Source organism: Lissotriton vulgaris, chromosome 9 (assembly GCF_964263255.1).
Source record: "Lissotriton vulgaris chromosome 9, aLisVul1.2, whole genome shotgun sequence".
Classification (NCBI taxonomy): Eukaryota; Metazoa; Chordata; class Amphibia; order Caudata; family Salamandridae; genus Lissotriton; species Lissotriton vulgaris.
The window spans coordinates 152,438,300-152,459,369 of NC_141697.1; the positions used below are offsets into that span (position 1 = coordinate 152,438,300).

General features: G+C 44.2%; 1 protein-coding gene across 1 annotated transcript in view; it reads left to right on the forward strand.

The window, feature by feature from the left end:
* The first annotated feature begins 4,423 nt into the window (after window positions 1–4,423).
* The window catches only part of LOC147689766 (acyl-coenzyme A thioesterase 1-like), a 76,810-nt gene continuing 60,163 nt past the window's right edge, over window positions 4,424–21,070 (forward strand). Inside the window, exons 1-2 of the mRNA XM_086937245.1 lie at window positions 4,424–4,985; window positions 5,104–5,306. Coding sequence (XP_086793371.1) covers window positions 4,448–4,985; window positions 5,104–5,306 — 741 coding nt within the window. The 5' untranslated portion in view covers window positions 4,424–4,447. The remainder of the gene's footprint in view (window positions 4,986–5,103; window positions 5,307–21,070) is intronic.

Sequence of the window (21,070 nt, forward strand, 5' to 3'; positions counted from 1 at the left end):
TTTCAGCACCATTCTTTTCCTCCCACCCCTGCACCGTGCGGAAGCCTGCATGCTGTGAAATTAATTAGCCACACAATATCCCTGGAGACATCGTCCTGCTCAGAGTTTAAAGACCCCTTTGTATCCAGTTACATTCCATCCTGTCCGTCTAGATTCACTTAGTCTTTGCAGGAGTAACTTCTGTTTATTGTTACTTTCCTATACTAGTCCCACGCATTGATAGCTCCCTGAAACCGTTATTGTTGTGCTGTGGCCTGCTCAAATAGGTGAATTAATAGGTTTCTTAATAAAATAAGTGCAGTTCACTATTTTAAAGGGAACACATTGTGTTATTGCTTAGGTTAATCAAAAAGGTTGGCACTGATTGGCATGTGCGAAATATTTGAGTCTCCAAGGAGTACTCGAGCAAATCACCAGCTATCAGATAAAATACTTAAATATCTTACACAATGGGCTCCCCAACCTACATAGAGAAGATGTTGCAGCATTGAGTCCCCATCACAGAACATATATTGTGGCAGGATCATCGCCAACCAAAAGCGCTGACTGGACAGCTTGTGGGGACCACATGAAAACAGTACATAAAATAGGATGTGATGAGAAGTGGGGACGGAAACATTTACTTGGGACAGTGCAAGTTGCATAACGATGAGGTAGTACGCTCCATAGAAATATATATAACAGCATTAAAATGTTATGAGAGACAGGGTGAGAAAGTGAATTTCCCATTAACTCAAGTGCCTGAGTTAATATTGGGCACACAAGTCTTATTTTTCAGAGTCGGAGCCTTTGCCACTGAACAACATCCAGGTCAGGATATGGGACTGGCCATTTCAGCATAGCACTCCGGGACAAACATAGTGCTCAGGAACAAACATAGAACTCATGGGCAGTGCATAGGTTTTGCGCATGGGAAGCAAGATTGGCCAAAATTTTATCAATGGGAAATGGTGCTTTGCTTCATGCCATATTTTGTGGGAATCGGCGTGTGATACATTAACAAGCACTGCATCGCATTCTGAGTTATTTATGTACTGGTTATCCTGAAAATATGGCATGGGTCAGCCTCGGGGGACTCACTAGAGCCGTGGTTCCCAACCTGTGCGCCGCGGCGCCCCTGTGCGCCGTAATGAGGAGCCAGGGGCGCCGTGGCACGATGTGGGAAAGTGAAGCAGCCAAGAAGCTAGAGTGAAGGCCTTGGCTTGGCTTATATTTTATGTCTGATTTCAAACGTGCTCCGTTGTTACAGTAAAAATAATGCTGGTGAAATGCTAATCACAGTTTGGGACCCATGGCGGCTTAAAGGTGCCAAAAGGGGCATAAAGGTTAAAGTGGCGAGAGGAAAAGGCAAAAGCACAGAAAGGCAGAACTGAAAAAAGGTGAAAGGCAAATAGCAAGAGACAGAAATGAAAAAGAAGGCTAAAATAGAGAAGCAGATGTGGGTCTCAGATTTAGTGCAGCAGCAGCTGGGCTCAAAAGGGCGAGGCCGGGCCAGAGAGCCAAGGCACAGTTGAGGCAGGCAGACAGGGCCAGCAGGGCCAGGCAGCGCCTTTTCAATCAATGTTGAGCAAACAAGCTTTGCTGTTTTTGTATATGCTAAACAAACTCACTTTTATAATCAACGTTAGATTGTTTCCAATCCTTGAAACAAAAGAAATGCTTTTTAACATTGCAGCAAGCATAGCTGTCACATCGACAGCCTGTATAATGTAAGAATCCGTATTATTGTTGTATTTACGCCCCTTTGTGAAGTCAGCACCCGGTGCGGTGGCACTGGTTGCACCGCCCTTGAGCCGGCCCTGAGTGAAGGGTGTTAGAGCACTGTACATAACGCACACATTACACAGAGACTATCAATCATAGGTGTGCAAATCAGCATATAGGACATGTTACATAAGACAAAGGACAAACTCAGTAACCCACGGACCTGTTTATGTTACATTCACTTTGTGATCTGCATGGTACATGTTCTGTGCAACAGGCATATCAACCCTCTGCACTACCTAACCAAGAATAACAACTTCCTCGAATCAAAACTTCTATTAGACAAAACTCTGATCTCGCCTGCTAGATGCCAGGAACGGGGCAGTAGGTGCTTTTACGCATCATAAAAAAAATGTTTTCACCGGTAAAAAAATGGTGGGGAGCCATGGCAAACTGCCAATAAGGTCAAGGGAGCCACGGGTCAAAAAAGTTTGGGAACCACTGCACTAGTGGATAACCCCAACCCAAACTCTTACTCTTGCAGGTTTGTTGTTGTCTGAGACTTAACACAATCCCTTTTCCAGTACTGAAGGTTATACATGACATTACTCATGTAGCTTAAAGGACTCCATGGTAAATCCACTCTTTCCTACTTAAACAGTGAGATTGATCAGGACGTCACTGATTTTATTATATATTTATTTGCGAGTGTTATATGGCACTGGCAAGACTCGAGGGTATCATAGCGCTTTACATCAGTGTATGCTCCTGTGTCTGATATGCTGCTGTTCCCAGGTGTCTCCTTTGCTGGGTCAATGCACATACCCACAGATATTTTAAAAATGTCTCTTATTATGCACATTTTGTTTACTCTCTGTTGTGGCTATGACTCAACCAGAAAACTAGGCAGAAAAGATTAAGGAAAATCAAAACATCAGATGGGGACCTGCTGAGCTGATCAGAGCTGCCAGCATGCTTATGATGCAGACATGAAGGCACATCTCTCTCTCACACTTCTTCATCCATCACACAGCTATGAGCTGCGACCTTGGTGGTCATCACATACGACATAGAAACACTTCCCACAAAGGATCAAAACAAGGACAAAACCAGTACTTTAAATGGAAATATAGACGTGCCGGTTCTCACTAATTAGAGCACATGTTTGCTCCAGAGAAGCACCAGTACTTTTCCATTAAATGTACTACAGCAGGGCTGAGCAGTGCAGGTACTCTCGCTTTCAAATTAAAGAAGTGCAGGTACTCAGTACCGGACAGTACCTGCCCACTTAAAGCACTGGACAAAATCCCACTAATCAATCACCCTACTCGATACAGAGTGCTGGCAAGTGCTTCAACGCAACACTTAGTGGTATAATAAGCTAAGTAACTGCTACAAAAAAATACAATATTGAACCCACACACATTTCACACTCTGACAACAACAGACAGCTGTACAATACTACAAAGAATATCAGTCTTCATAAGAGGTTTGACAATACATCTATTCAAGGAAACTTTGAAAACTTAACATGCCATCTGTCTAGGTGTGAGAGATCTTGTGTCGCAAAGTGACATGCAATTCTATTCAGGTAGCTTTGTCTCTCTGTATTCTCCACCCAGTAAACACCTTGTAAACACAAATGGCCATATTTAGCTGATAGTGGACAGAGTACCATCCCTCAGGGTGGTTAGGACCTAACGTCCGTCATACTGACGGGCGATAGTTCATCCTATCTAGAGATGACCAGTGGTCATCTCTGTACATTGAAGAGAAAGTCAGTCACTGCAGTTCCCTTAAAGGTGTAAATGTTTGGTGGACAGCCCCCATTGGTTTTGACCACTAAACGTTTTACATTTCTGCTTTTTTTAAAAACACAGTTATTGAAAAACAAAAAAATGTTTGATCCTCACACCCTGGGAGTTTATTTACAGGGTGTGAGGTGATTTTCTTTTTTCCATCACTGCCAGCTTTTCGTTGGAGAGAGAATAACCATCAGAACGTCCACTCTAAGTAGATCTTAAACAATGTATTTGTTTCTTTTCAAGCTAATGCTTAAGGGTTTTGAGTATTTAATATGTCATGATTTAACGTACCTCTCTGTTAGATCTTATTTCACTAAAGCTCTTTTTTCTTCATGCGCATAAAAGCACTTCCAGATATATAAGTTCAGACTACCTGTTGTACAAAAAGAACACTTTAATAAGTACTTCTTAATACAATGCTATAATGTGCCTATTAGTGTCAACGCTTCTTTGTTAGAAATACACATTTTGTTTAACTTTGAAGAGACTTTATCATATGTTCATTAAATAGCACGGGCGCCCATACTAGGCTGTGTGTGGCAGTCCACCAGTGGCACGTGAAGTAACAGTAGATGTTGTAGCACATTAGAGTACTGTGCTGCATGGCTAAAGACGCATAAGGTCCCAAACGCCTTGCTAAGCCAATGCTTGTTGTTCTGTGACTTACAACTTGACGTTTGAAGTAGGTGCGCTCGACAGTTCCAGAGGGGTCCCTAGTTCCAAATGGACGGAGCTCGGTGAAGTCTCTCTTTTATGTTGATGTTTGCTACCATGGAGGATGTGATTAGCGTCTCCACTGACAGGCTCTAAATCACCCTCCATCAGGAGCCCTCAGAGCTTTGACCCCGCCTGCCCTCGCAGAAGCAGCCGTGACGCTACTCACACACTGGTCACATTTCACAACACTAGGAAACGCCACTCCTGCTTGAAAGGGGAATATGCTGTGTGTCTTAGGGCAAGCCTCTGCGCTCTTGTTCAGCAGGGCGGTGGGGGTCCGTGCCGCCCTCAGCAGAGGTACCATGTCCACAGTGAGTGTGCGGATCGCCCCCTCCGCCAAGTGCCTGTTTGATGACCCTGTGCAGATCTCAGTGAGTGGCCTCTCGCCGCTGCAGGAGGTCACACTCAGGGCTTCTCTCACTGATGAGACGGGGGTGCCTTTCCGATCCTCCGCCCAGTATAGGGCGGACAGCAGCGGGGAGCTGGACCTGACTAGCTCCCCAGCCCTGGGGGGCAGTTACACGGGGATGGAGCCAATGGGGCTGGTGTGGTCGCTGCTTCCAGAGACCCCACACAGGCGCCTGGTGAAGAGAGACGTCCTGACCCCCTTCTTTGTGGACTTTGAAGTGTACGAGGGTCACGACCACCCTGGTCAGCTCCTTGCTCAGGTCACCAACGAGCGAGGCTTCCTGCGAGAGGGGGTGCAGAGGGTCCCCGTGCGTGAGGGCAAGGTCAGAGCCACCCTTTTCCAGCCTCCAGGTGGGTGACGGGTAATGCTTATGGCTGAAAAACGTTAAAAAACAAATCCGTGTAACTAACTGCTTACATGGAGTTTCTGAAGATCAGACTTTCTCAAATCTTTTTTCTGTTCTTACAGGGCCCGGCCCCTTCCCGGGTATTATTGACATTTATGGCACTGGTGGGGGCCTTCCTGAGTACAGAGCGAGTCTTCTAGCCAGTCGTGGCTTTGCCACATTGGCCTTAGCGTACTACGGCTATGAGGACCTCCCAAAGCAAATGAAAGAATTCCATTTGGAATATTTTGAGGATGCTGTAAACTACATGCTGCGACACTCTCAGGTAGACTACACTTCTAAATGTACAGATACCTACACCGCTCTTCATATTTCATTTCAGGAAGCGTGCCAGCGAGATTGAAGCATGGGTTTTCATGGGGGAATCCTTAGTTGTAAACAGGCGTTTGGTCTTTCATTGTGTACATTTTCGTGTTATTTCTTTAGAGTTAGAAACCCCCATGTTAAGAATACACCTGTAGCCGTACTTAGTAGAAGTGACGTTTATTCTACAATTCAGCATTAACAAAAGTGAACTAGGCATAAGATGTTTCAAAATGAGCTACTCACAAACAATCAAAGTTTCCCTGGTGGTAGTAACCTTCTACCTGCCCTACTGGTGCCATGGGTAGGGGCAGTGTCAAGTGTGGGAGTGGGAGGTAATATTCTGCCAGCTCTACCAGTACTTGTGGGATAAGGTCCTCTGTGAATGGGACTGGCATTGGTTTGTAATGGTGTGGTGTGCCCAGCCGTGTTATGGAGATGAGGTTCGCAGTCAGTTTCCTCGTAAGACAACCCAGTGAATGTACTGCCAAAGGCAGGGGTGTTGCGTTGGGCATCTGTGTCAGAGTCAACAGGGGTGTGTTTGCACAGTGAGAGGGCAGAGAAATGCCACACCTTGCCATCACTGAGCAGGGCTGAATTGCAGTACGCCTTGGGTACAGCTAGGGGCTGTGAGAATCTATCCTTGCCCTTGCTAAAGTGACCGCTTGTAGGAAGTAAAATCCAAGGTTATTTCCAAAGTAAGAATCCAAGATATGTTGATGTTGGAAATTGGATTTATTCCAGATGAAGAACCCACGACTGGACACATCAATAGCAAGGCAGTAAACTGAAGACAGTACAGTGAAATGAAAAATGCACCTTAGAAATTCTAGAATAAAGAATACACAGATACAAACCTTCCTTAAAGGAGTACACTCTCTACGCACCCCCTCCTTATAATATAAACAAAACAAAACAAAAAAAACACACAATCAATAATAAATAAAATCATCAGAACGGACAGGATTTCTGACACGAGAACTACACCTATTTGGTGCATGATCTTCAGAATTCCCAACCATAACATTTTCAACATTTTGATGAATCATAGAATTAGAATCACCACTCCCCATATTCAAAGAAGAATGAGAAGAAACACAATGCCCACTAACATTCTTCTGAGTATGAGACCCAAAATCAAACCAACTGGAATCAGTTTGTTTGAAAGATTTATCATAAATGATTTTTGCCTGTTCTTTTGTAATTTTAACCACAGCATTTCTGTTCCACCAACCACGATCTTGCAACATTACTGATGTCGAGACGGAGACGTCGGAGACGGTCGCTCCCCTCCCGCCTTAACATCTGTTATCGTAGCGATCTGCTGAGCGTGCCTTGCATCTATCAGATATAGCGACTTGTATCCAAGCAGCGTTTTTGGTGCCTGAAGTAATTTAGACTGTATTTTAACTTGGCGCTTTTGTTGACAAGCAGCGCTTTGGTGCCTGAAGTAATTTAGACTGTATTTTAACTTAGCGCTTTTGTTGACAAGCAGCGCTTTGGTGCCTGAAGTAATTTGTGAAATCTGAATTGCAGTAATTGTTACAGTGCTCTGCTGCCAGCATTGTTTGCCATAGCGCTTTGTGGCTAGTGAATCAGTGCGTCCTGTTTACCTTTTGGCTTGCGGCGATTTTGTTGTTGTGTATCCCAGCCCGTCCCCCCACCACGCTCCCGCTTCCCAGCTGACCCCCCCTCGCCGCTCCCCTTCCACCATCCACTTATGACAGATGTTTTTGCGTGCAGCGTTCACGCGCAGCGGTTGCGCCCCATGCGCGCCGAAGGTGCGCCAAAGGTAAGTCCGTCTACGCCTGTCTGCGCCTGGACCACGCCCAGCGCCTGTCCCCCTGGTCCCCGCCGCACCCTACCCACTAGAATCACATATGATGCCGCTACTCTTCTCGCCCTCAACCCCGGACGCACACCGCAATGCTGCGAAGCCACCCCAGGACGTACCCACGGCCCATTCGCCTGCCTCTCCTGCAAGTTCAACTGTTTCAGGACCCTCACTAAATCCACTTCCTCCATACACAGCTCCGACTCTAACCACCTGAAATGCATCCTGCTTAACACCCGCTCGGTCCACAGACACGCAACTGAACTCTGGGACCTACTCGACACTGCGTCACCGGACATCGCCTTCCTTACAGAAACATGGATGAACACATCATCAGCTCCCGACATAGCCATACCGGACACTTACAAGATCATCCGAAAAGACCGCTCCATTCAAACAGGTGGAGGCATCGCCATCATCCATAGGAACACCATCAAAATCACGACCAGCTCCGACAATAATCTTGCAACCGCCGAACATCTCCACTTTCAGATCCACACCGACCCTAGGACCTCACTTAGAGGCACCCTCATCTACAGGCCTCCAGGCTCCCGCACTCAATTCTGCGACGACATCACGGAGTTCATCAGCTAACATGCCCTCGCCTCCGAGAACTACATTCTTTTAGGAGACCTCAACTACCACTTTGAAAACAAGCACGACAACAACACCACCACCCTTCTGGACAACCTGGCCAATCTCGGACTCAAACAACTTGTTGACACCCCCACCCATATAGCCGGACACACGCTCAACTCTATCTTCACCTCCAGCAAGCACATCTCATTCGATCGCACCACAGCTCTCCACTGGACGGACCACAGCTGTGTTCACTTCAGCTACAAAACCACCCTGACCCACAACCACCCTCAACCTATGCCGCGGAGAAACTGGAACAAAATCACCTCCGACCAACTCCTCACAAACTCAACCAAAACCCTCCCACCCCCTCATTGGACCCAAACCAAGCGGCCACCAATCTCAAGCAATGGATTACCCACAGTGCTGACGAATTAGCACCCCTGAAAAAGCACCAGATCAACTCTACCAGCAAAAAGGCTCCCTGGTTCAATGATGACCTTAAAAAATCCAAGAAGCTTTGCCGCACCCTGGAGAAAACATGGAGAAAAAACCCAACCACCGACAACATGGCCACCCTCAAGGCAGCCACCCGCAAACACCACCAACTGATTCGATCCGCCAAGAAATCAGCATTCAAGGATCGTCTCGACAACAACACTCACAACAGCAAGGAACTTTTCAACATCGTCAAAGAATTCACCAATCCCACCGCAGCATCTAACGACATCACTCCCTACCAAGACCTCTGCGATGCGTTATCCTCCTTCTACAACAAAATTGCCGACATCCACAATAGCTTCGAGAATAATCCCAGCGATCAACCCTCCCCACCCCCCCCCAGATCCTACTCCACCAACTAACAACCTTAGCGCCTGGAACCCAATCACCACTGAAGACACCATCCGCCTAATGAACTCAATCCACTCTGGCTCGCCGACCGACCCCTGCCCCCACCACATCTTTAACAAAGCTGACTCCATCATCGCACCTCATCTCAGTGATGTCATCAACTGCTCGTTCAACTCTGCCACCTTTCCAGAAAGCTGGAAACACGCCAAACTCAGCGCCCTTCTGAAGAAACCCACAGCAGACCCCTCTGAACTTAAAAACTACCGACCCATATCCCTCCTCCCATTCCCAGCCAAAGTCATTGAGAAAGCCGTCAACAGCCAGCTCGCCGCCTTCCTTGAATCCAACAACTCCCTAGATCCATCTCAATCCGGGTTTCGAGCCAAACACAGCAACGAAACCGCCCTCATCGCAGCGACCGACGACATCCGAACACTACTGGACAACGGAGAAACAGTGGCCCTCATTCTACTCGACCTCTCCGCCTCTTTCGACACAGTCTGCCACAACACCCTAACACAACGCCTCAGCAATATCGGCATACAAGGAAAAGCCTTGGACTGGATCGTCTCATTCCTCGCTGGTAGAACTCAAAGAGTCCGACTCCCCCCTTTCAACTCAAAGGCCACTGAAGTAATCTGTGGCGTACCACAAGGATCCTCACTCAGTCCCACCCTCTTCAATGTTTACATGAGTCCACTCGCCTCCATCGCGCGTCAACACAACCTTAACATCATCTCCTACGCCGACGATACCCAGTCAATCCTTTTCCTCACCAAAGACCCTTAACACCGCCAAAACCAATCTGCACGAAGGCATGAAAGAAGTAGCCGAATGGATGAAACATAGCCGCCTAAAACTCAACTCAGACAAAATGGAGGTGCTCATCCTAGGACCATCCCCATCTGCCTGGGACGACTCTTGGTGGCCTTCCGCTCTGGGCACAGCACCCACACCCACAGACCATGTACGTAACCTTGGCTTCATCCTAGACTCCTCTCTCTCGATGTCCAGACGAGTCAACGCAGTCTCATCCTCCTGCTTCAACGTACTTCGCATTCTCAAAAAGATCTTCCGCTGGATCCCCCTTGAGACAAGAAAGACTGTCACCCACCCACGCACTGGTCACGAGTCGACTGGATTATGGTAACACACTATACGCCGGAATCACAGCAAAATTACAGAAAAAACTCCAACGCATCCAAAACGCATCAGCGAGACTCATATTAGACCTCCCTCGCCAAGATCACATCACCGAACACCTAAAAGACCTCCACTGGCTTCCCGTCAACAAAAGAATTACATTCCGCCTTCTCACCCACGCACACGAGGCCCTCTACAACCTAGGACCCGAATGCCTCAACACTCGACTATCCTTCTACAAACCCAACCGCCAACTAAGATCGTCCAATCAAGCCCTCGCCGCAGTCCCGCGTATCCGAAAATCCACCATGGGTGGCAGATCCTTCTCCTTCCTTGCTGCCAAGACCTGGAACTCACTCCCCACTCACCTCCGCCTTACCCAAAACCACATCTCCTTCAGAAAAGAACTTAAAACATGGCTATTCGACAAATAACGAACCCCTTCCCCAAGCGCCTTGAGACCCTCTGGGTGAGTAGTGCGCTATACAAATACTCGAACATGAACTTGAACATCTTTGAAACTTTCAAAACTCTGGCAGGCGCAGAAAATTTCAACTCACCTTTTGTAACTCTTATCGGTTTTTTTATGATTACCCAGTCACCAGGAGACAGAGAAGTAATTTTAACATGTTTTCTTAAATCAAAGTTTCTTTTATATTCTGCCTGTTTGAGTTCAACCTGTTTTCTGACTTTGTGAAAATCCAAACTAGGACTTTCAACTCCAATTTTACCTTTCAACCAGGCAGGGTTAAGGAAAGATCAGGTTTTCTCCCCCTGAGCAAAAAATAAGGAGAGACATCTGTGGTGGAATGCGGAGTAGTGTTGTAACTCCAAACGTTTTGACAAAGATACTTGCAAACATCCAAATTATTAGAAACAGCTGTTTGAATGCCATCCTTCAACAGACGGTTAGCCCTTTCCACCAGACCATTTGACGAAGGACTATACAAGGGTACCAACACATGTTTAACAGAAGCATCACTTAAGAAATTCTCAAACTCACTAGAAATAAAGTGAGAACCATTGTCTGTTACTATTTCAATTGGAAAACCTTCCACCATGAACAAACGTTGCAGAAAAGTAATAACAGAAGAAGAATCCGGCTTCTTGTCAAATGAGAAATAAAGCCATTTGGAAAAGTAATCAATAATCACGATCAAATATCTATACTCAGAACTAAGCAAATTAAAAGGGCCCGAAAAATCAAGACCCAACTTTTGCCAAGGACCAGAAGGCCAAACAACAGGGCACAAAGGTGAGGTAGATAAACGCCAATGCTTATCAGAACACAAACATTCGGACATTTATTAACAAAATCCTTAACTTGTTCGTCAATGCCAGGCCACCAGTATGAATCCTTAATCTTCCTGACCGTGCTCGAAGTTCCTAAATGCCCCTCATGAGCAAGTGAAATGATCTTACCACTAATACCTTCAGGAGGAACAACTTTGTCTTCCCTCAGTAAAACATTGTCCACAATAGACAAATCAGCAGCCACCTGAGCAAAACACTTATCTTGCATTGACAAACGTCTATCACAGGGCCAACCGTGCACCAAAAGTCTTTTAACCCTGCTCAAACAAGGATCATTGTCATCTGCAGCCACCCGTGCTTCTTCAGAAAGTTTACTACACTCATCCAAATCAGATATAGTAAAAACAACATCAAAATCATTACTCTTCACATCAGATGCAGCATCGGTCACTTCTAAAGAGATGCGAGACAAACAGTCCCCCCTGACATTTTTTCCACCTGGAATATATTTAATGTCAACATTATACTCCTGTAATCTAGCCAACAATCGGACCAGCCTAGAAGAAGCTCTATTATAGAGAAGCTATCCCCAAGCATATAAATCAGAGGCTTATGATGAGTGAAAAGCTGGAAACGAGAGCCCCAAATGTACATGCAGAACTTTTCGACCGCCCAACAGCATGCTAAAGCTTCACGCTCTATTGTGCTATAGTTAGATTCAGCACTATTTAAAACCCTAGAAGCAAAGGCAATAGTGTATTCCTGACCATCAATCATTTGGCTCAACACAGCCCCTAGGCCCTTTGAACTAGAATCTACTGTGACAATAGTCCACTCTCCATGTGAAAATGCCCTAATCACAGGTGCATCCAAAATCAACTTTTTAACATTAATAAAAGCTTCTTGTGTAACTTCTGACCAAATATATTTAGCATGTTTTTTAAGCAAATCACAGAGAGGTTGTACAATTAAGGCATAACCTTGCACAAAATGTGCGTAATATTCGCTAAGTCCCAAGAAAGCGCGCAAGGCATCCTTATCTTGAGGCCTTGGTGCATCCTTAATTGCATTGACCAAAGATAGTTTAGGTTTTATCCCCTCAGCTGAAATATTGTGACCCAAGTAATCAATATTTTGAGTAACAAATTAAATTTTTTTTTATTCACAGTCATGCCAACACTCTCCAGCTTTTGTAACACACGTTCAAGAAGATTATAATGAGATTCCACAGAGGCAGAATGAATCAAAATGTCATCTTGAAACGCCTGTATGCCATCAATATTAGAAAATAATTGATCCGTGAGACGCTGAAACACGCTGGCAGCGGAAGCCAGTCCAAACGGTAAGCGTTTGTACATATAAACTCCAAACGGAGTAACAAACGTAGTTAGGTGTTGAGAATCTTTTTCCAGTGGAATCTGGTGGTAAGCAGATTTTAAGTCAATAGTAGTAAAATATCTGCTACCACCTAAATTCGCTAACATTTCCTGAATTCTCGGCAATGGGTGGCAATCTACAAGAATATTGCGGTTGAGTGCCCTTAAATCAGCACAGAGACAAATCTCGCCAGAACTCTTCCGTGCTACTACACTAGCCGAAACCCACTCGGATGATTCCACAGGAGTTATGATGTCTTGAGAACACAAGTCTGAAAGCATTTTTTTTAAATCATCACGAGCAGATAATAGGATAGGTCTACACTTCTGGATAACTGGAACCGCATTATCCTTAAGAATAATACTATGCTGAAAACAATTAACTAAACCAACCTTGTCAGAGAATACCCAAGAATACTTGACTAGTAACTCTGACATGATATGGTTATCAGATGTTATCGGAACCTCATCTGAAATAGAGAGAATAGGAAACTCCCCCAACACCACAGGATCTGGAATTCCAGGTTTCAGCATAATTCCTAATTTCGCTTGGTCTTGCCAACCCAAAATGTCACGACAGTTGACAGCCACATATACTTTAGTGTAGATTTGTCTCCCTTTGAAATTGACACTATCTGAAAAATAACCACACATGGTAATATCAAATTCACCAAATGCCTTTGGATTAACATCAGTAGGCTTAGTAAAACATTGCACCAAAATTTCTCAAAAGTCCTAAGATCCAAAATGGTGATCGGAGAACCAGAATCAGCCATAACATTGATATTGATTGTTCCGATCAAGACACTGCATAATGGACCCTTACACTTCGTTGTGTCATTATTCAAAGTGTTAATCTCTATTGTAGATAGAGTATTACTCATTGCTTGGCATAATTCATCCTCCTCAATTTCTAGAGAATTCACCCTTTTCTTATATTTAGAAGCTCTACACACTGTATTAAAGTGGCCAATTTTCTTGCATGTAATGCATCGTTTACGCATAGCTGGACAAGTTGGATTGTTGCCAAAGTGGTACTTGGAACCACACCTATTACAAGCCCCTTTACTATCAGAATGTGCCATTTTACCATCAGAATGTACATAAGCATTTTTAGGTTTAGAAGAAATAACATTAACAGTAGGATCATTACCTTTAACACAAGATGAAGAATCCCCAGCTGTGAGTTTGTTTGACACATCTTGTGTTAATATTTTTGAAGAGACTACAGATCTCTCAGTACTGCGAGCGATATCCATAACCTCATCCAAAGATGGATTCTTACAGGTTAATATTCGCTCTTGGATTTTTTAATTAAAACAGTTGAAGACCAACTGATCCCTTAGTGCAGTGTCTAGGTAATCTCCAAACTGACATTTAGAGGCTAATACTCTCAAAACAGCAAGGTAGTCTTCTATGGAATCATCTTGCATTTGTTTTCTTTTGAAAAGAACATGCCTCTCCACCATAACAGAGGGCTCATCCACGTAATTCCTTCCAAGCCTAGCTAATGCCTCTCTGTAAACATTCCAAGCATCATCACCAGATGGTGCTGCTACGACAGGCAAATTATCAAAGACATCTTGGCCAGCACTACCTAAATGATTAAATAATAACGCTTTTTTACATGAGGCAGCATACTTAGTAGCATCAATAGCTTCAAGGTAGTTGTCAAAGACTCTAAACCACTTGTGCCAAGGCACTAAAGGTTTACCAGGAACTTGTAGAAAAGGAGGAGGTTGCATCACATTATTTGAAGAAGCAGAAGACATTTCTTCTAAATAAATATACACTGTTGAATTGAAATAAAATTTAATCAGCAGAGTTCAAACAAGAAAGCACAAATAATGAAGTTAAAACTAAAACGAATGGCAATACAATAACTTGTAAGATATACTAATTATAAATAATGAGTTATAACAAGAATGTCACCATCAGAAGCTTGTATCACACGTGTGCTCATCGCGGAAGAACAAGCACTTCAAAAATAGATACTGCAAGAAATTCTAATGACTGAATTGGGAAGAAGCGAAAAATCATGTTTTCAAATAAAATATATAAAATCCATAAGACGCGCTGTGATGTTCCTTCAAATCCCTTGAAATGTCGATTCTCGCCGCAATACTGATCCAAGATGGCGACAAAGCGTGACCTCGACGCTCTAACGTGACGTGCTGACGCCGTGGCTTGACCTTTAGCAGCGAGCACCTTGGTACGTCACAAGCGCGAACGCCTCGAAGTCACCCGCAATGAGGAACAAAGACGCCTAGCTGCTGGAATGGCACGTGAAATCACGCAGGTAAATGCAGCGGTTGATAGAACAGCGAATTTTCAAATGTCGCACTGTGTCTGTGGGACATTCATTGCTGTATCGAGCATGCAAATGTCCCAGGAATTGTGCCAATATAGTTCAAACTCCACTGCGGAGTGAATGAAATCAATTAAGTCCTGTGTAGTTCTCTAACTAGCACGATGAAAACACAAGCGCCAAGAAATGCTCGAGATTGCCACTCAAGCTCTAGTTAGCTAAACAATTAAATAAGAGCTAACCTTTTCTTCAAAGTCGGTGTCAAAATCTCCCACACAAATTAAAAGTACCTGCAAGGTGTGGAGAGAGAGTATAAGGGAAGATCTCTTCTTCTAGTCCAAATAATTTCCAAATATTTTCTTCCCAAAGTTGGTGGGTCTTGAAATAAACAACGTCGCCAATAAATGTAGGAAGTAAAATCCAAGGTTATTTCCAAAGTAAGAATCCAAGAGATGTTGATGTTGGAAATAGGATTTATTCCATATGAAGAACCCACGACTGGACACATCAATAGCAAGGCAGTAAACTGAAGACAGTACAGTGAAATGAAAAATGCACCTTAACAATTCTAGAATAAAGAATACACAGATACAAACCTTCCTTAAAGGAGTACACTCTCTAAACTGCTTCTCTTAACCTTGACGCTGTCCCCGATTTCAAGCTTGACTGATTTACACCCATGTTTCTGATCAAACTTTTCCTTGCAATTGGCTTGTGCTACCTTCAACTTCCCCTTAAATTGCTCTGATGACCAATTTACTCTTTTGGCTGCTTTGACCCAACCCACATTGTCCTTGGACAAGGGAGTTCTTCCTTGCATCAGTTCAAAGGGACTGTGGCCAGTTGTGACACATGGTGTGATTTGGTACACCCACATGGTTTGAAGTATTTCCTGTTTTCATTCCCTATTGCTACTGTTGGCTAGTTGGATGATGGCCTTGATGACTCTGTTGAACCGCTCTATGGCACCATTTCCTGTGGGATGGTAGACTGAGGTGGTGTTGTGACTGATTTGGTTTCTATGGGTGTAGCTCTTGAAAGTGTTGTACATGAATTGAGGCCCATTATCACTGATTATGTGTTTGGGCAGTCCCTCACATGTAAAGAACTCATCAAGAAACCTAACAACACTCAATGAACCTGGTTGAGTGACAAACGTAATCTCGGGCCATTTGGAGAAATGGTCGATCAGGACAATTATATACACCTGTTCCCCTTTTTCCATTACGGGCCCCATAATGTCCACCTTAACTCTCACCCGTGGCATGGACGGGTAGGGAACGGGTTGCAATGGTGGTCTAAATGTCACTTGGGATTTGTCAGGATTAAGACATAAGGTGCAGCCCCTGACTACTCTCTCAACTGTTAGGCTGACTCCGGGCCACCACCAGTAACTGTTTTTGACTCTATTCTTAGTCTTTGCAGTGCCCTGATGCCCTTCATGGCAAATCTCAAGTATTTTCCTTCTTAGCGTATTTGGTGGGACAACTCCCCCCCCGCACCCCCTTAATAGCAATCTGTTTTCATGAGAGAGATCATGTTTTACTTCCCAAAAGTGTCTTAAACTTTCAGGCAATGTTTTCTTTCATTTCCACCCCTTTGTTACCATATCAATTACTTCACATAGTTTAATCATTGTCTTGCTCTGATATCCATTCATCTAAAGAGATGCCCTGTAGTTCCCTGTGTATACTTGCAATAAACAGTTCATCTCCCTCGTCATGTTTCTCAAGTTCAGGTAGGTTAGTATGCATGCGGCTTAAGAAATCCGCGACTACATTCTTTACCCCTGGGACATACTCTACAACATAATTGTAATCAAACAATCGCACAGATAGCCATGCAAGCCTAAGCGATGCTGCGTACAATCCCTTGGTGGTATAGACCTTTGTAAGTGGCTTATGGTCGCTGCGTAGAGTAACCTTGTTACCCCAGACAAACTGTCTGAAGTATTCAAGGCCCCAGACACACGCCAGTGCTTCACGCTCAATGACTGAGAATCTTTCTTCACTCGCAGTCAAGGAGCGTGATGCAAAGGCTATAGTACACTCATTACCTCTGGCGTCTCTTTGGGTAAGGACAGCCCCAGTCCCTTGCAACTTGCATCAGTTGTAATGATGTTTTCAAGTAGGGGGTCAAAACCTTGCAATGGTAATGTGGAATTGAAAGCGCCCTGACAATCCTCATCCCATACAAACTTGTTTTTCAACTTTAGCAATTGTCTTAGGGAATACGTTTTGTGAGAAGTTTTTTTATGAATTTTGCATAAAAGTCTACCAATCCTAGGAAGGATCGTAGTTTATCTTTGTTCTTTGGCACTGGGGCTTCATTGATGGCCTCCAATAGTTCTTTCTTCAGACAGATCCCTGCTCCTGTAATTTCATGCCCCAGATAGTTAACTTTACTGCAAGCAAACTTACATTTCTTATGTTCTGCTGTCAAACCCTTGGCTTCAAGAATGCCTAGTACTTGGTTTACTTTCATGTCGTGCTCCTGCCTCGTCCTTCCCATGATGATGATGTCGTCCTGGAACATCAATAAATCAGAGATACCCGCGAAAATGTTTTCCATTAACCTCTGAAACATCACGGCAGCAGAAGCTAAACCAAACGGCACTCTATTAAACTGGTAACACCGAATGGGGTTATGAACGTTGTAAGTCTCTTGCTCTCACGATGCAGAGGGATCTGGTGATACGCGGATTTCAAGTCTGTAGTTGAAAACCATTTCACGCCCTTGGTTTTACCTAACATTTCGTTGATTTTTGGTAGAGGAAATTTCTCAATCACGATGTTTCGATTAAGATCGCGTAGGTCGATGCACAGTCTCAAGCTTCCGTTAGGCAGTTTAGCCGCGACCAATGGTGCAACCCATTCAGATGCTTCAACGTGTTCTATAATGCCATCCTGCAGAAGCTTGTCAAGTTGGGCTTTCACTTCCTCTTTCACTGAAAATGGGAAGTTACGTACTTTATGCACCATTGGGATGGCATTGATTTTGACCAGAATGTCTAGACATTATTGTTCACAATTGTGTATGCAGAACCAGAGTCTGCTACAATACTAACCTCAACTCCCCCAATTGTCATTTCACAAACTGGATTCTTTGTCCTCGTATTGTTCGTCTCATTGCCTCTCGTGACGCAGTCGTCATCTACGTTTAAAATGAACATGTTTACATCATCCTCGTCGGATGTGTCCGGATTAGAAGCCTCATCACCTTCAACTTTTTTGACTGAACCTGCCTTTTTTCTATGACACACTTTTTGGAAGTGTCCAATTACGCTACAAAATGAGCATTTCACACTTCGTGCTGGGCACTTTGTATCATCAGCCATGTGAGTTGTGCTTCCGCGTCTGTATCAACGCCGCTTGTTGCTGTACTGAGTTTTACCAGATGCAGTTTGTAGTTCCTATTTTGTTTCGCTAAATTTCTAGAATCATTCACCTTGTTTACAGTACTTTCGTCTTTTTTCTCTTTGCTTTCAGATAAAACTGCTTTAGCACAGCGACCAGTTAGTTCTGCCTTCCTTGCGATGTCTATCATGTTTTGTAGTGGGTAGTCACCTGTATCCCATAAATTGTCCTGAATATTGGTGTTGGACCCTTGCATCACAATCTGGTCACTTATAAATTCATCATGTAAATCCCCAAATCAACAGTTTAGGGCTAAATCTTTCAACACTGACACGTAGTCCTCTATGGATTCCTCTTTGCCCTGTTTTCTGTGGAAGAACTTGTATCTATCCACTCCCACACAGACGGTGGGCTTGTAGTAGGTATTAAGGTCATCTATTGAGTTAACAAATACATCTCCATCTCCTTCCCCCCCCTTGACTTTTTATTTATACTATTAAATACCTTTATACCTCCAGCACCTAAACAATGTAGCAAAATTGTGTGCTTCTTGTCTGCTTTAAAGTCCTCATCATCGTCGAACGTGGATATATAGTTCATGAAATATTCTCTCCATTCCTCTCACTTGATAACGACTCACCCTTCCCTGGTAGGATCGCTTGTGGTGGGGACAGGTTCCACAGGTATCCAGAAGCCATATTAGATTTATGTCAGCACACTTTTTAGGTCGAGCTGGAGTAAGCATCCGTAGGATGCAGTCCAAGTTCGACAACTATAGTTGTCAACTTCGGGGGAATTAGGGACAAGAGGGTGCCACGCGCGTTTCCTTTCGAGTTTGCTGGATTTGACCTCGTGCACGCGCTTTTGTTTCTTTCAGCAGCTTTGTTCAGCTGTGAAAAGCGTGCTTTCAGTTTCGTTTCTTGATTGCAGAGCAGAGCCCGATTGCTTGCGTTTCAGAAAGTAACATTTCTTAATACAGCCTTCTCTTAGCCTGCAGCCATTTTTAAGAGAAAGAAAGTATTTTTTTTGCGAACGTACATTGTTCATTTCAGAGGCTAATTCATTTTTTTTTTATACATAGCCTTCGCCCCCGTCGACAGCTCCACGCTCCTTTTGCTGCCAAGCTGTGTTCCCCGTAAGCACATTACTCGTGCCATTGCCATAAATGTTAGCCTAATTAAGACACACCACGCTGGGTCTTTCTAGGGCTTAACCCTCAAATCTACTTTTGACATGAAGCCCATCTCTTCCGGCCTGCGCCTGTACTTGTACGTGCGGCCTCCTGCCCCCAACGCCCTCGGACATCTTTGCATTCTCTACCACCATCACCCTTAGCGCCATTGCAAGAACTGGGCAGACCCCCGTGGAGACATACAAAACTGAGCAAGCACTCCCACGTTTCATGAAGTAACATTTCTTAATACAGCCTTCTCCTACTCTGCAGCTTTGTCCTCTGTAAGCACATTACTAGTGCCATTGCCATAAATGTTAGCCTAATTAAGATACACCACGCTGGGTCTTTCTAAGGCTTAACCCTCAAATCTACTTTCGACATGAAACCCAACTCTTCCAGCCTGCGCCTGTACTTGTACGTGCGGCCTCCTGCCCCCAACGCCCTCGGACATCTTCGCATTCTCTACCGCCGTCACCTTTAGCGCAAGCAGCATTGAATCTCCACACTAACCAGCCCTAGCATGATGAAGGCCGTGCCTGACGCCCCTTTCACCAGAGGCTAGTCCCCTCTCTGCACAACATAGCCTTCGCCCTCGTCGACAGCTCCACGCTTCTTTTCCTGCCCAGCTGTGTACCCCGTAAGCACATTACTCGTGCCATTGCTATAAATGTTAGCTTTTCAATACTTGCACCTGGCCACCATTGCCTACGTAAAGTACAATTTGTCGGTGTGATGCAGGGAGAGGTGCTGGATAGTGAACTTTTATGCCAATTGTAATAATTAGGACACATTGCGCTGGGTTTTTCTAGGGCTTAACCCTCAAATCTACTTTCGACATGGGCCCATCCCTTCCGGCCTGCGCCTGTACTTGTACGTGCGGATCCCTGCCCCCAACCCCCTCGGCTATCTTTGCATCCTTTACTGCCATCACCCTTAGCGCCCGCAGCACTGAATCCCCACACGAACTGGCCCTAGCATGATGAAGGCCCTGCCTAATGCCCCTTTTACCAGGAACTAGTTCCCTCCTTGTACCACTGACCCTGCATAACATAGCCTTTGACTCTGTCTATAGCTCCACACTCCTTTTCCTGCTAAGCTGTGTCCCCCGTAAGCACATTACTTGTACCATTGCCATAAATGTTAGCTTTTGTCTTTCTAGAGCTTAACACTCAAATCTACTTTCAACATGAAGCCCATGCCTTCTGGCCTGCGCCTGTACTTGTACTCGCTATATACATGAAAGCAATCTTAAATACAGTTCTGTAGGCGCTTTTTGCGTAAAGAAACTCTTAAAATCTAACAAGTGACTATCTAAACTGACTACAACCAACAGGACAAAACATCGAAGAGCATATTTACTAGCACTTTTTGCTACTTTTACTCATTTTACAAGTGATACAAAAAGTAGCACTAATAGATTGTAAATATGCTCCTTATAATCTCTATTGGTAGCATTCATGCCGTTACTTTTGTTCTTAATTAAACTGCTGAACACTAGTTGTGTTTTAAATCCAAAACACAAGTCACTCTAACTTGTAAGCGCATCTGATATTTACGTATAAATAAACATTTTAATGAACGGCAATAATATCGCAGTAATGTTAGTAAAGCATGCAAAAAAAAAGCAATCTTTCGTATTTTAAGCAGTCGAGTATGTATATATTTTTTAAGCGGTCGCTACTAAACTAAAGCACTGAAACAATTTTAACATTTTCTGTACGCTAATAATAGTTATTAGTACAGTAGTGATATTAAAGTAAGTTACACCTTTACTTACTTGTAGCAAGCTACATAACGGAAATTCTTTTAGAAAAGAAATATGCAAGAAAAACGCAATACATAAAATGAAG